This window comes from Nematolebias whitei, chromosome 22 (genome assembly GCF_014905685.2).
Source record: "Nematolebias whitei isolate Nwh7 chromosome 22, NemWhi1, whole genome shotgun sequence".
In the NCBI taxonomy this organism is placed as follows: domain Eukaryota; kingdom Metazoa; phylum Chordata; class Actinopteri; order Cyprinodontiformes; family Rivulidae; genus Nematolebias; species Nematolebias whitei.
Window position 1 is genome coordinate 16541146 of NC_056519.1, and position 14550 is coordinate 16555695.

The 14550-nt window shown below is 38.9% G+C and overlaps 1 protein-coding gene across 1 annotated transcript; it reads left to right on the plus strand.

Moving 5' to 3' along the window:
- Positions 1 to 1083: 1083 nt before the first annotated feature.
- On the plus strand, positions 1084 to 11027 carry cd36 (CD36 molecule (thrombospondin receptor)). Its single transcript, XM_037695906.1, has 12 exons — positions 1084 to 1382; positions 1761 to 1921; positions 2026 to 2170; positions 6748 to 6903; positions 7119 to 7210; positions 7342 to 7391; positions 7501 to 7570; positions 7691 to 7878; positions 7987 to 8105; positions 8190 to 8263; positions 10683 to 10737; positions 10821 to 11027. Exons 1-12 carry the CDS (start codon positions 1260 to 1262, stop codon positions 11004 to 11006), a joined length of 1419 nt encoding a protein of 472 aa, XP_037551834.1. The 5' UTR covers positions 1084 to 1259; the 3' UTR covers positions 11007 to 11027.
- The last annotated feature ends 3523 nt before the right edge of the window (positions 11028 to 14550 follow it).

The following is a 14550-nucleotide window of genomic DNA, read 5'->3' on the forward strand; positions in this document are numbered from 1 at the left end:
AAAATTACAAATTTGCTTTGAAAACAGTGGAAAAACCCAGTTGTGATTTATTTACATTCAATTTATCAAGATTTGTAAGTTTTCTGGCACCAAACTGTGTTATTTGCTTTTTAATGTCTGCAATGACTCAATTTTAATCACATTATGTTTTGAAAAAAACAACAATGAAGTTTTTCTAAGAATACTGCAGTGTAATTTTTTACAATGCTTATTTATTTAAACCTCATCCTGTCAGCTGTTTTTTATTTTTTTTGCTTTGAAGCAACTTTTTATTCTTTCCATATCTCATTGACATTCACATGCCAGGTCATGAGTGAACACATCTACCCGATACCTAATTTCAAAAATGTCTTCAGTTGTTTGATATGTCTGATGTCCTGCACAGATTTGCTATATATATATATATATATATATATATATATATATACACACACACAGTGCTGGAATATCCTTTGACATTTTATATAACTCATCTGTCAATGAGTTATATGCTTACTAAACAAAATTTCATTTTCTTTACTATTACGTAATGTTCCATTTACCAAAGAGTTCACGTCTATGGGAGGAGATAGTGGCCAGTAAAGTACAGTTGAACCACATGAATTATATCTCCGCTTATCAAGATTTAAAAAAAAAAAACATTCAACCATTGAAAAGATTAATGATAAACTCTGTGAAAACACGCACAAAGAAAATAAAAAGACAAATCAACCAAAACTTCAAGTCCTCATAAGACCCTTTTAATGCAAAATGAAAGTCAAATTTAAAACTTTGTTTTTGCATGCACGACTGTTTTAAACACAAGCAATAGATTAGAAGACTAAAATGACAAAATACACACTGGAAAAAAAAAAAGATGCAGAAAAAAAAAAACAAACAGACTTTTTCAATGCAATATTCTTTCGCTCAAACAACAAAATAAAACTCCATTGATCAAACTGGAGTCCCATTGGTTCTAAGATGCACTTCTCTTCGAACCTTTCTCCCCAGTTATCACCTGGTGTTAGAGTCCTCGCTGATACCAGACGTGACGCCTCTCGCCTGACCCTTAAACCCACCTTGAGATTGTGTAAAGTTGGGCCACAGCCAAGGGTGTGTGCACCTTTACCTGGCCTCAGCTGCTCCATCAGCTCCTCTGATGGTACAGCCTGCCCGTGCTGCTGCTGCGACACAAACAAGCTGCAGCACGCACCACGAGCACAGAGACTGAGGGAGAACAGGCAGACAGACACACAGGAAGGAGGGAAACGTACACCACCATGGGATGCTGTAACAAAAGGTGCGGGCTCATAGCTGGAGCTGTGTTTGGGGCTGCGGTGGCAATCCTGGGTGGCATCCTGATCCCTGTGGGCAACAGCATCATCCAGGGGACAGTGCACAAGGTAAGGGTCTCACTTTCAGCCTGGCTTGAAAGTGCGGGTAGTGACAGAGCATGTCAGTGTGTGTGTGTGTATGAAAGCAGATATCAAGGTGAATCAGGTGAAATGAGAGACGGGTTTTTAAAAAGCTGCTTCAGATTGTAAACACGCTTCTTGTGCGGAAAACCAAATTGAATTCCTACACAGCGGCTCCATGGAAAGATCACCATCTGTGATCCTTTCAGAAGACATTTTTCAGCAGAGATTGCAGCGACTTGCTGTAAAGTCCGTCTTTTCTAATAGAGCATCCACCTTTTTTGTTTCCACGTGTCACGAGGGCTGCTGGCCTGCTGACAGTCTTGCATGTTAAAAATAGCTTGTCTGTTTGTCTGCTGGCTTTAGGAAGTCGTCATTGAGCCAGGAACGACGGCTTATGACACATGGACGGCTGCAGGGATAACGGTGTACAGGCAGTTCTGGTTCTTTGACTTGAAAAATCCACTGGAGGTCTTGCAATATGGGGCAAAACCAGCAGTGGTGGAAAAAGGACCTTACACATACAGGTGAGGTTCATTTATTCGCCTCTTTTTAAAGCTCACATGTAAGAAAAACAGATTTCCCACTTCTGTTTAAGTCATTTTACACACAGCCTGTTTTTGCCGTTCAGGACAAGATATCTTGCCAAAGACAACATCACATTTTACCCCAATCAAACTGTGTCCTTCCTGCTGCCTTTTGGTGCCATCTTCGATCCGTCCATGTCGGTGGGGACAGAGGAAGACCTGATTACCTCGCTCAACCTGGCGTTGGCTGTAAGTGTGCTGTTGCTCCTGACTTTAAGCTCTGCGGCTAATGCGTCTTTGATTAAAAATCTGTTCCAAACATCAACCAAAGCAAGCTGTGCTGGCTTACAGCCTCGTGGTTTCGGTCAGCGAACGCTCATTTTAGGGGCGGTTTTTGACTCTTATGGTTTGCGACAGCTTGTTTGAAAAAAGAAAATCAAATATATATAAAAAAAAAACAAGTTTATGTATTCATTCTTTTGGCTTCTTTAAAGAAAGCTGGGAAAACTACAGAAAAAGTATTAATTGTTCTTGTTTCTTAGTCACTTTGGAGCAGTAATGATTCCAGCATTCGGGTTGGGGACAAGTCCAGATAGCAAATGTATTTAGTAGGAGGATTTTGATTTTTAAACAAAGCTGAGATAAAGTTTGTTATCGCCATGGATCATAACTTGAGTTTCTTTAATAACCTCAGCAAGCTTCCCATGAAATTTTACTAAATATCGGGATTTGATTTCCATTCAGCCACATTAGTAAATACGATGCAATCAGTGCAAATATAACTGGCCTGAACAAGCAGCACAGTCAATCAGTTGTAGATGTACTTCCACTTCTTCAATTATTTTCAGAAAGTCATATCAAATCTGTCCAGTTGTTAGAGATCCTTAGCTAATCTCACAGACATATGAGCATGCACACTGACAGATACGAGCTAACATTTCTCAATGGGCGGTGGGTGAGATTGATGGATCTGGTTCCAAGCTTTGCTTTAAGACCATTTTTATGTTGTGCACTGTAAACATTCTGTCTGCAAGAGCGCCATCACTCGTTTAGGGATGAAGATGTTCACATCCTGGATAGAGCGGAACGATGGTTTGAGAGAGGAGTGAGGAAGCCGTCTTTGTGAAGAGAACTCATCCATTGTTAAATGGGGCGAAGGCCTCCATGTTCAACTGTCAGCCTCTTACAATGCTGTTATTGCTAATAACACTCAGTCCTCTGTGAATAGCAAGTGGCCATCAGGGCACTAACGATCAGTCGTTAGGCTGATGGTCTTCCTTTTGCATGTGAACAACTGGTTTTGGCTGTCAACAGCAAACTGGTTGATCCACTACGAGAAGGCATTGATTATACCATACCATACTGTACCGTACTGTACTGTACCATACCGTACCGTACCACTTTATTTATAGATCACTTAAAACAGCAACAAGGCCAACCAAAGTGCTGTACAGAAGAGCAAACAAGCAAAGCACATAGCAAAATATAAAATAAAGTAAAATAAAAATATAGATATGAACGGAAGAAGATAATAACTAATTGGCTATAATACAGATGGGTTAAAAACAAATCACACAGTGTCAAAACTGACCTCTGAGAGCGCTATGGGACATATGGCTGCAGCAGATCAGTGAGATAAGAGGGGGCAGAACTGTTGAGTGATTTAAAATGTACAAAAGGATTTTGAACTGAATTCGAAAGTGAACCGGGAGCCAGTGCAGTGAGGCCAAAACTGGTGTAATGTGCTCCCTTTTGCCTGTACTGGTTAAAAATTGGGCTGCAGTATTTTGGACCGATTATAGTCGTGCAACGGAGGTCTGACTGATTCCAAACAGAAGCGCATTGCAGTAACGAGCATGGATGTTATGAATGTTACGTTATAAGACTGAAGGGCACGACATACTCCATCCAAAGCCGAACAGTCGACTCGTGGTCACGTGGTTGTAGGATGTTCATTTTCCTACACGCCTTTCATGGTCCACTAGACATAGATGCATAGCTCTTGCAAAACCCCTCCCGCTGCAGTACACTTCACTGCACAGGTTTCTTCCCGCTACAGTCTCCCTTTTGTCCCTACATCTGCCGTTTGGCCACAAATCTATCATGAAGAGATCATCACACTTTTCAGCAAACATACTCCTCCATACACAACGTCCGAATGATCTCCATCCAAGAGTTTTTGATCATTTGACCAATTTAGTGTGTTTGAATAGTCGTACAGTTGAATGTCCGAGTGCATTTACATATTGACGAACACGCCCACAAACTTCTGACCAATCACACAATACCTGGCACATACGTCCGTGAGAAAAAGTTTGTCTAAGGCCTTGTGTCGAGAAGGGGCAGGTGAAGCTGCTCTGCAAACAAAATGAGACAATTTTTATAATGCAACACTGACAATAAGAGCCGATTTTGCCACTTTGGCTGGAGTATGTTCGGCCCTTAAGTTTATTTGCAGCTCCTCTGGATGAAAAAGTATTTTGGGTAAAAAGACAAAACGTTTCAACAACGAACCTGTCCAGAGGACCTGACTCAACCATGTTAGACTTTTCCTTATACCTTATGGTTTTACTCACCAAGTTTAGGTTTTATTTAATTGAACATGACATTTGTTCTGTGAATTGTGGTTCCACTGAGAAAACATGATAAAGCCTATACCGTGTTTTCTGCCGTACACGTTGCACCGCCCTGTAAGTCGCATCAGTCCAAACATGTATAATAAAGTGAAAAAATCCACAAATAAGTCGCTTCTCTGTATAAGTCGCTTCTAATATGCGTCACCACTGACAATCCAGAAATGTGGGCCGGTGTTGTGACAAAAATCGATTGGCTGCCAAAAGACAGCCATGGGATCGTGCACGGGAGGACTTTAACAAGAATTTAACAAGATTAACACTTAAAAACAATATATTTTTTTCATCATTATTGTAAAGTGTGTCTCAGTTGAACTTTTCCTTAATAAATGCACTTTAATAATCAAATCAGCTGCATTTCGTCTGCGTGGCGCGGCAAAATGCAGCTGATTTGATGTTTGCTCCATGAGTTCCGGAGCGAGACGAAGGTGGCTTGGTATGGCAAGCCATGTGTCTCATTAATAGCCAGTTTTACCTATTAATGAGACACTTGGCTTGCCATATTAGTCAAGGGCCCTCTAGTGGCTTAAAATGGTAGTGCTCAATATTTTCCATGTCAGAATGAATGAAATAGTCAGATCTCAGCCAAAAATTGGATTATAAATATGGGGAAAAAAACCAAATATATCACTTCGCTGTGTAAGTTGCTGGCATGCTAATGTATGCAAAAAACCTGAAACTTATATGCCGTAAAATACGCTACATGCATGAGAGTGGGGCTGTGTTTTGACTGAAAAGCCTTATGGGAGTACAACGTTTCTACAGCCTTCAGCTTCACCTTCAGCAAGACTAATAAGATCATGGGTGTAAACACTGATCCATAAAACATGCATCTGGCACCAGTGCCATGACGCCACTCAAATATTTGCCTCTTTCTTTTTAACATTTTCACCCTTATATGCAGATCTACAACACGCTATTAAAGCATGTACATTAATGCATAGCATTTTTATTTACCTAAGAACAACACGTTTAACAGAGAGTAACATTTAATCATATATTTAAAAACTTAACCTTCTTTGCTGAAATTCACTTTTCCCACTGTCTTTCATGCAATAATTTTAGCTATGGTGTCAAACATTTAAAAAGCAACATCGTGCCAAATCTCATTCAGCGTTGCAACATCTCAAGTGATCTCTTCAAGCTTGGAGTATACGTTGAGAAAGACTTTCAGCTACTATCATGCCACATTGTTGCTCAATGTTTGTAAAATTCACAGAGGTATAGCCATTTTTACAGACTCAAGTCAGATAGTTGTGGCCATCATTTAGAATTGGATTGACTGCCAGTAATTCTTGTTTCAGGATTTCATTGAAATCTCTTCAGTGGTTCATGAGATATTTTTTCCCACAATGACTTTTGCTCTAAGTATGTGTTGGGGACAGTGCTCAGCCACTACCACAGCATAATTTAGTTCAATATCTGTACGATAGATTGAAATATAGTTGTTTTAGAGTTTAATGAACTTTCTAAATTGGGGCAACCGTCTCGAACCAGTTTGACTTAAAAAGATACTCAGTTGTAGATGTCAACCAAGTTCTTCCTTTCTGCTTCAGTGATTCATACCGTGAATCAAAAATCCATGCACACACATGCACTAAAATCACTTTAAATTCATCTTTGTTCTGTGTTTCTCAGCTTGGCCTTGATTTATTAATCTCCTACGATACACTAGTCAGACGTTAGGTTTGTATTTCATACCTTCATGGCATAAAACCACCGGCTAGCGAAACTGCGTATATATTATTTTAATCCCTCCAATCAAGCCCAATAAATATCACAAACCTTAGCTTGGGTTATGAACGTATAAAAATAGCACTGAGGTTTAATAGTCAGCTCTAGGTGACATTTGTTCATACTTCCTGCGTTAGAGAAGGAAAATGAGGAGTGACTCATAGGTCTTAACTCAACAAGGCAGTTTATTTTTGCCCTCATAAACAGAACTGAACGTGCTCAGTCTCTTTAAACTTTGACAGCATTCAAACAAAAAGAGTACACAAGACAAGCAAGGGCCTCTGCCTCTAGCAGCGGCGTTTCACAGCCATAAAAGACAATTATTTTCAGCTTTATCTCCTCAGGCGGTAGCTACATCAACAGCTTTGCACTTGTCGTCATGGAGCGGCATTGTATAACCAAGATGTTTATCCAGAAACACGGATCAGGGAAGACATATTTCTTTTTCCTACTTTTCAGGGAGCTTACTCACTGGTTCCAACACCGTTGCATGGAGTTTTGGAGAAAATGATAAGGGACTCCAACTCCTCCTTGTTCCACTACCGCACAGTGAAGGAACTGCTTTGGGGCTACAAGGACCCCATGCTCAAAGAAGATGTTGGACTCTTTTTGGATGTAAGCAAACACAAGAAATGTGGAACAAAAATGCAAATAAGCCACAGTTTTGAAAATGTTGGGACAGTGTGTAAAATGTAAATTGGAACAGAATCTGCAAAACAAATAGAGAATCTCATATTTTGTTCACAATGGCACATAGTAAACCCAACTTTTTTGGAATTGGGGTTGTAGTAGTATTCGATAAATGTTTCTAATGCAATCATTTTTCCCAGTACAACAACACATTTGATGGCATCTACACCATCTACACTGGGAAAGGTGACGTCTCCAAAGTTGGAATGATTGACAGCTGGAAAGGAAGCAAGTGAGTCTATTTAAGAGCAGCAGGGTCTAAAGTTGAAAACTGTAACTACTGTATAAGTTAGAATATTTCTCTTACTCGTGGCTTTTAAGTTCAATTGTTAAAAATTTAAAACGTTCTGCTTTGTGCCACAGGAGCTTACAGTTTTGGAACGACCCTTATTGTGACATGATCAATGGGACAGGTAAGGTTTATTCAAGGAAAAGAACGTTCAACAACTCCTAATTCTTAACCTTAATATCTGTTGTGGTTTCTAATGATAATCTCAGTCATTTTTTTATTTTTTTTGTCAGATGCTTCCTCTTTTGCTCCTTTTGTGGACAAGAAGAAACCCCTGTATTTCTTCAATTCAGACATCTGCAGGTGATGAAACTTTATTTACATGCAATACTTTTTCCTGTTGCTAACCACCAGTTAAACCACCATTAAAACTTATTTTAATACATGTGTGATTATCTTTTATTTATTTACTTTTGCTTTCAGGTCTGTATCAGCCAGCTATGAGCAGACAATGGATCTGAAAGGGATTAAAGTATACCGTTATTCCCTCCTGGATTCCACCCTGGCCTCCCCGACCGTTAACCCAGACAACAAATGTTTCTGTTCGGACATGAAGAGCACTAAGAACTGCACCTTGGCCGGAGTCCTGGGCCTCAGCACCTGTCAAGACGGTCAGTCATCTATCCAAACTCTAAAAGTCAGGGTGTCTCACTACTGTTTCATCACTCTGGTCATACGGCGCCTGACATTTTTCTTTCTTCTTTTGTACTTCTGAACAGGAAGACCCATTTTCATGTCTCTGCCTCACTTCCTGCACGGCAGTCAGTCACTGAGGGAGGACGTGCTGGGCCTCAACCCTCATGTGGAGCACCATAAAACATTTCTGGATATAGAACCTGTAAGAGCACTTACTGTAAATTACTTTTTGAGTGTCACAGCTAACTTGAGCATGCTAATTTCTTTATAATGTTTTTCCCGCCAGACCACTGGATTTACTCTGAATTTTGCCAAACGAATTCAAGTGAATATGATGTATGGACCATCAAAGGTCATCACGTGAGTTGCAGTGCCACCTTTTCCATATTTTTAAGTTTTAAAGATGGCAAGTCATGCTTTTATATGAGTTTTGTATGAAGCATGAACAGGCGCCAACTCAGTTTGAATTCCTTTTACATCACAGCATCTCTGTAAAACACATTTGAATAATGCCTGTTGTCTACTTTGGCATGTCCAAAAAGCAAAACAAACAAACAACATCAAGAAAAATAGAAACTTTCAACTTCTTCATTTTGGACCAATTAACTAACAGAAATGATTTTGTTATTTTCACACCAAACTAGCATCAGGAATTAGCAGCAACAAAATTCCCCGTTTTGTCTCTTTAGAAATGTATATCCAACCAAAGAGTAGCACAATAACCCTAAAAACCAAATCAATCTGCTTACTATTAAAGTCCACTTTATAAATACCAATAAATAAAAAACAACTTTATTTCCGTTGAAGGTTATTCTTGACAATACATCAATAATTACACTTGTACACAATCTTATATCAAATACCTTAAATTTGTGGATGATTGACGCAGTCCATGAAAACAAACCCATGAAAGATATACAAAACTATAAAGTAAAATTTGTATGTGTATAATTTTAAATTGGAGTCCCTAGCATTCCTTGAAACAAATATAACTTCAAAGAACAAAATAGGGTGGAGGGGGTCACGTATAGTTAATAATAAGTAAACACATTGTAAATGGACTGTTCTATCTTATCATGACACTCAAAGTGCTTTACACTACAATCTGTGTCCTCATTAACCCATTCATACACTCTACTATAACTCTACAAACTCATTGAACAAATCATTCTAAAGAGACTAATCTGTGTTTTATCACATTCATTCACCGACTGGACACACATCGGAGGCAATGAGGGGTTCAGTGTCTTGCCCAGGGACACTTCAGCATGTGACTGATGGTGGATTTGAACCCCCAACTCTTGCATTGTAGGACGACTGCTCTAACCACTCAGCCACAGTCGCCCCAAACATAAGAGAGAAACAAACCTGACATTTTGAAGCCAGTATCTCACTGGGCACTGGGCTGAGGCTGTTGCCATTTGCAAGAAAATCCTCAAAATATCTAAAACATTTGTGGGCTTATCAGTTTTATTAACTGGGACTGCGGTAGCTTGGTGGTTTATGTGGTCTTGTAATCCCGAGGTTGCTGGTTCGAGCCCAGGTGGGCATCTGGCATAAAACAATTGCCAAATCTTCCACGTCAGTTCATTCACTAGGCAACCACCGTAGAAGGAGGCAGCTGAAAGAAGCCATCAATTTTCTTGAATGAACTGCAGAGGCTAATAGTTTCGTGACTTGAATTTTTGCGCATGTTCCAAAAACATATGTTTGATATCCTTACCAATTCAGTTTCCGTAAAATCAAAAGAACTGGAGCTGTAGATTTGCAAACTGTACACACAGTTATAGTGGACCTTCATTTTTGTGCAAAACATGACCATGTGGCTTGCTGCTCGCTGGGTCGCAAATCCTCACTGCGACTGAAATTTGGCATTATTTCTTGCAACACTGAGTCACCAACAGGTGAGACTAACAAGATGTACACAAGTTAACAAGAGGTCTAACTAAAAAAAACAAAAAAAAAACAAGAATGTGTACCGAAAGAGGCGACTGATCAGTGTAAACAGACGTGCTGATTAATAATGGGAAACAGGTGGTAAAGAAGGAGCTTGAAACAAAGATTTTGAGGACATCAAGAGATTATAAAACACTAGATGAACACAAATCAATTCGCCAATTCAAACTAACAATGACACAGAAGAATTCATTATGAAGTAAAGAAATACAAAAGTGAAATTTAAAGTAGTATAGTCTTTGTTATTTTCTAAGGAAAACATAGATAAGATGCTATGATTGTTTGATTACCGTGTTTTTCAGACTATAAGGTGCATTAAGCGAAACAAAACAGTCAAACTTTATTCAACTCAATCACAATAACCACATAAAATCAGTTTGAGGTCCGTAAGCACAACCAGAATTAATACATAAGGCGCACCAGATTATAAGGCTCACTGTCAATATTAGAGAATATTAAAATATTTTAAGTGCGCCTTATAGGACGAAAAATACGGTAGTTGGATTTACCGTAGTTCTAACTCATAGTTCATACTTCTCAAACCTATTATGTATAATAAAGAAATTTTAAGCATTTTATGTCAGTGTAGATCACTTTAGTTTGTTTCATATTGAATATATAATATAGAAAAAGAATGTTTAAACAACAAAGTATAAAAAGCCTAAAATAGATGGCAACGAAGCAAAATACGGGCTCCAAAAATGTATATTAGTTTTAAAAGTTTCACAGTGTATTTTTATATAATCTTATTTAAAACAGGCGTCAAACACATCAAATGAAAGTCTGAGATGATATTCCACACTAATGAGCTCTTTTCTTGCAGGGTGCTCAAGAAAGTCAAAGACTATACCTTATTTCCTCTTGTTTGGCTTAATGAGGTAAGAAACGAAAGAAGAAAGCCGTCACGAGTTGTAGAAATCAGACATCAATCAACATTTTTCTCTCTTCTGTCTCGACACAGACGGCCATGCTGGATGATGAAACCGCCGACATGTTTAAGAAAGAGCTCATGTCTCGTATCCAGATATTGGAGATTGCACAGCAGGCACTGCTGGGCGTGGGTATCGCCATCTTTGTCCTGTGTCTCGTCTCCTACTGCGTGGTGAAGCGGAAAGAGAAAAGCAACAAAAGCAAGCTTATTCATTGATTATAATCACGTATCTGTTTGTGACGTGTAAGAGCACAGTGCAGTGAAGCTGCTAAGCCTTTCCATAGAGACTTGCACTATTATTTTTTTGTAATTTCAGTGTTATTTATATTGTCAGACCTCCCGTTTAAGCCGAGAGCGGGGAGTACTGTGATTTATTTTTGAACGCTCTAGAGCTGAGCTTCTTTGCCAAGTTTAAAATTTAAGTTCAAACACTGTAACATGAACTCAATCAGGGATTTCTTGAGGGAGTGCAACTCCTTTCAACTGTCAGGTAATCCTTTAAATCTCTGAGAGGAGAAAAAAAGGCTCTGTTTGACATCCTGTGACAGAAACACACACACACACACACACACACACACACAAGAATATAGTATTGTGCAACTGTTCATATCTTTTGCTGAACTGGTGTCTTCAAAATAAATAAAATCAGAAAAAAGGACTTTTTCCATCACGCCTGGCTCCTTCTTTCAGATTGTTCCTCCTTTGTATCAGAGTGAAAAAAGTAATTTTAGCAGTAAATGCACGTCAGAATGTCAATGCTGATGCAAAATGTAAATTTCTGCAGCATGTGGGGATCTTCGCTTTACTTTTGAAGAGTCTAAGTCCAATGTCCAAAAAGTCCAATGCCAACAACAATTGACACGCTCTTCTGTTCTTGTCTTGTTGGCGGCAAAGAATCAACTCTTAATCACACAGCTAATACCGCATCCAACTGTTTGAATAAATAAATTAGGATGGGACAAGTGGTCCATTTAGTTATAGTATTAATCCATCTGTCATAACTTTAGTTCAAGTGTTGCTCGTTTTTGGATGCATGAAAATGCCCAATGAGAAGAAATTGTCTATGACTAGTTGATGTTTCATTAGATTTTTTTTTTGTGTCATTGTTCCATCCTTTAGGGGTAAAAGTCACTTTTAGTCAATTGTAGCTGAAACCATCTCTAAGCCTTGGTGGCGCTTCAATCTGTGGCAAAGCCACAATTTGTTCATCCAAAGCAATTGTTTGGGTTAAAACAACCTATTGGAGTTATTGTGAATCACCCCTACAACTGGCAAAACAGTTAAGTCTACCAAAAGCAGTATCAAAACCAGAGGTGAAGCACAGCAAAGAGGGATTTGACACTTCTACACCTGTCCACAGGTACTTGAGTCCACTCCTCCTGGGGATACTGCTCCAGTTGTCCCAGGTTAAGGTGTTTTCTCCATACTGCATGTTTCAAATCTTTCCACAGATGCTCAACACGATTAAAATCAAGGCTCAGAAGGAAGCTCCAGAATAGCCCAGTGTTTTATTCCTAACTATTCTTGGAGCTTTAAATGCACTGTATGTTTTGGGTCATTATCCTTTTAGATGCTCCATAACCTGCCACTGAGACCCAGCTTTCTGAGTCTGAGCAGCACACTTCACTTGGCTCGATATTCTTGTAGTTCATTTTTGGGTCAGAACATAAAAACTGATGTGACATGTTGCCAAAAAGCTTCTCGGTCCAAGAAGTCCACTTTGGCTTAAACAACTTCAAATGGTGTGAACACACACACACAGAGTGAGAGAGAGAGAGAAAGAGAGATGCACCTTGACCTCCGAGTTCTCCTCTAATCTCTTTGGAAGTTGCTCTGAGCTCTTTGGTTATCCATCCATATTTACCCGCTTCTTCCTTTTCAGGTCATGGGGGTCACTGGTGCCCATATCCAGCAGTCACTGTGCAAGAGGCAGGGGACACCCTGGACAGGTCTCCAGTCCATCATAGGGACACAGAGACAAACAGCCATTCACTCTCTCACTCACACCCAGGGACAATTTGGAGTTACTAATCAGACTAACATGCATGTTTTTGTTCCGTGGGAGGAAACCGGAGTAGCCGGAGAAAACCCACACAAGCACGAGAAGAACATAAAAACTCCACCCAGCAAGACCCCAGGTCCAAACGGGGATTGAATCAGAACCCTCTTGCTGTGAGACAACAGTGCTAACCACTGATCCATCGTGCCACCAAACTGCGTCACCCCTCTTTGGTTATCATTTGCTTTATTTGTCTGTTCCATTTCTCCTCAATTTTCCCCTGGAAGTCAAGTTCAGGGACATTGTCTCCTGTCCTGTGAACCTGAAACTTCTTTATAATTTATGCCGCTGTAGTCACAGTAACATCAAGCTGCTTGGCGATGGCCTTTATCGCCAAAATGCTTAGCAAACATTTTCTTCCTGAACGCCTGAGACAAGTGTCCATAGTTTTCTGGGCTCCATGTGCAACATGGCACACACCTTGATATCAAGCAGCATAATGACCACCTTTCCTATTTAAATAGGCAACATGACTGTTTACAAGACTGAAGACAGCTGTGATGCTGATTACAGGACACACCTTAGTTCAACACATCCCCATATCTTTTCTAGGGGTTCCATCTTTTTTTGCTTAAAACAGTTTAATTAGTTTTTCATTGATTTTTATAATTCTACTGAATCACAATTTGAAAGCAAGAAGGCGGCCCTTACTTTGAGAAAATACCCTAAAAACAATGTTGTCTAACTATTTTGTTTCTGTAAAAACTGTATTTCCATTGAACAGTTGGACTTTTATTCAAGCTATTAAGACAATAATAAATACATTTATTTCATGACAATAAAATGACGCTGGGTTGAAATGACATGTAGACATTATAGTTGCACGGTTTTGATACATGTGGGGAAGTGGTTTTTTTCTCAAAGCGAAAACGTTTCCTTGTATCTCTGCGAATCGCAGATACAGTCACAGATGGTGAATAATGTTCAAACTATATACACAATGAAATAATTTTCACATTTAAGTTAAAAGACTGACAGGAAATACAATATTCTGTACACAAACAAGAATCTATCTACAGGAGTTATGCTTTGAAAACAAGTTTCTTGACAAGTCTAACCTTCCGAATATTTTCCTGACAAATACTTAGGTTAAAACAAATTTCCACATTGCCAAAGTGAGTGAACAATTCAACAATTGGCACTATCATGTTTCAGAATCCACTGTTTGACATTAGAGGTTGGTATAAAATGGAAGCTAGTTTAGTTACTAAACTGACTCCAGAACAGTCTGAAGATGATTTAAATTTACATTATGTAAAACATTCCTCTGTGATTAAAATAGGAAAACTTGTAGAATAATGCAGTTTGATTACAATAAGGCAAACTCTTAAACATTACAAACATCTGACGTTAAATAAGTAGACTTCAATTATCTACTTAAGTATAGTAAAGTTATGTAAAGTTATTAGAGTTCACACTCAACTTTTTGTATATTTGATTTTTTTGTGGACTGTGTAAAATTAACTTTAATAATCCCACAAAATGCTATGTAGTTTCTCCAAAATACAGATATTTATTCAGCCAAAACGTTAATCAAATTAGCGAAAAATGCTATAACATAATAATATTTTCCACATTGAAATAAGCTGAAACAGTCAAAAAGCCATTTGTGTGTTCTTTTGTACATTTTTAATCACCACTACTTCATAGCAATGCTTTAAACTTTGCCTTTTTTTTTCCTCAAACTTTTAGCTAGCTGGT

What these genes read in the sequence shown, in the direction of transcription:
- cd36 (XM_037695906.1), top strand. Translation starts at nt 1,260, where the DNA reads ATGGGATGCTGTAACAAAAGGTGCGGGCTCATAGCTGGAGCTGTGTTT. An exon ending in CATTTCTGGATATAGAACCT is followed by an intron (nt 8,106 to 8,189) that starts GTAAGAGCACTT and finishes TTTTCCCGCCAG; the next exon opens with ACCACTGGATTTACTCTGAA. An exon ending in CTCTTGTTTGGCTTAATGAG is followed by an intron (nt 10,738 to 10,820) that starts GTAAGAAACGAA and finishes GTCTCGACACAG; the next exon opens with ACGGCCATGCTGGATGATGA.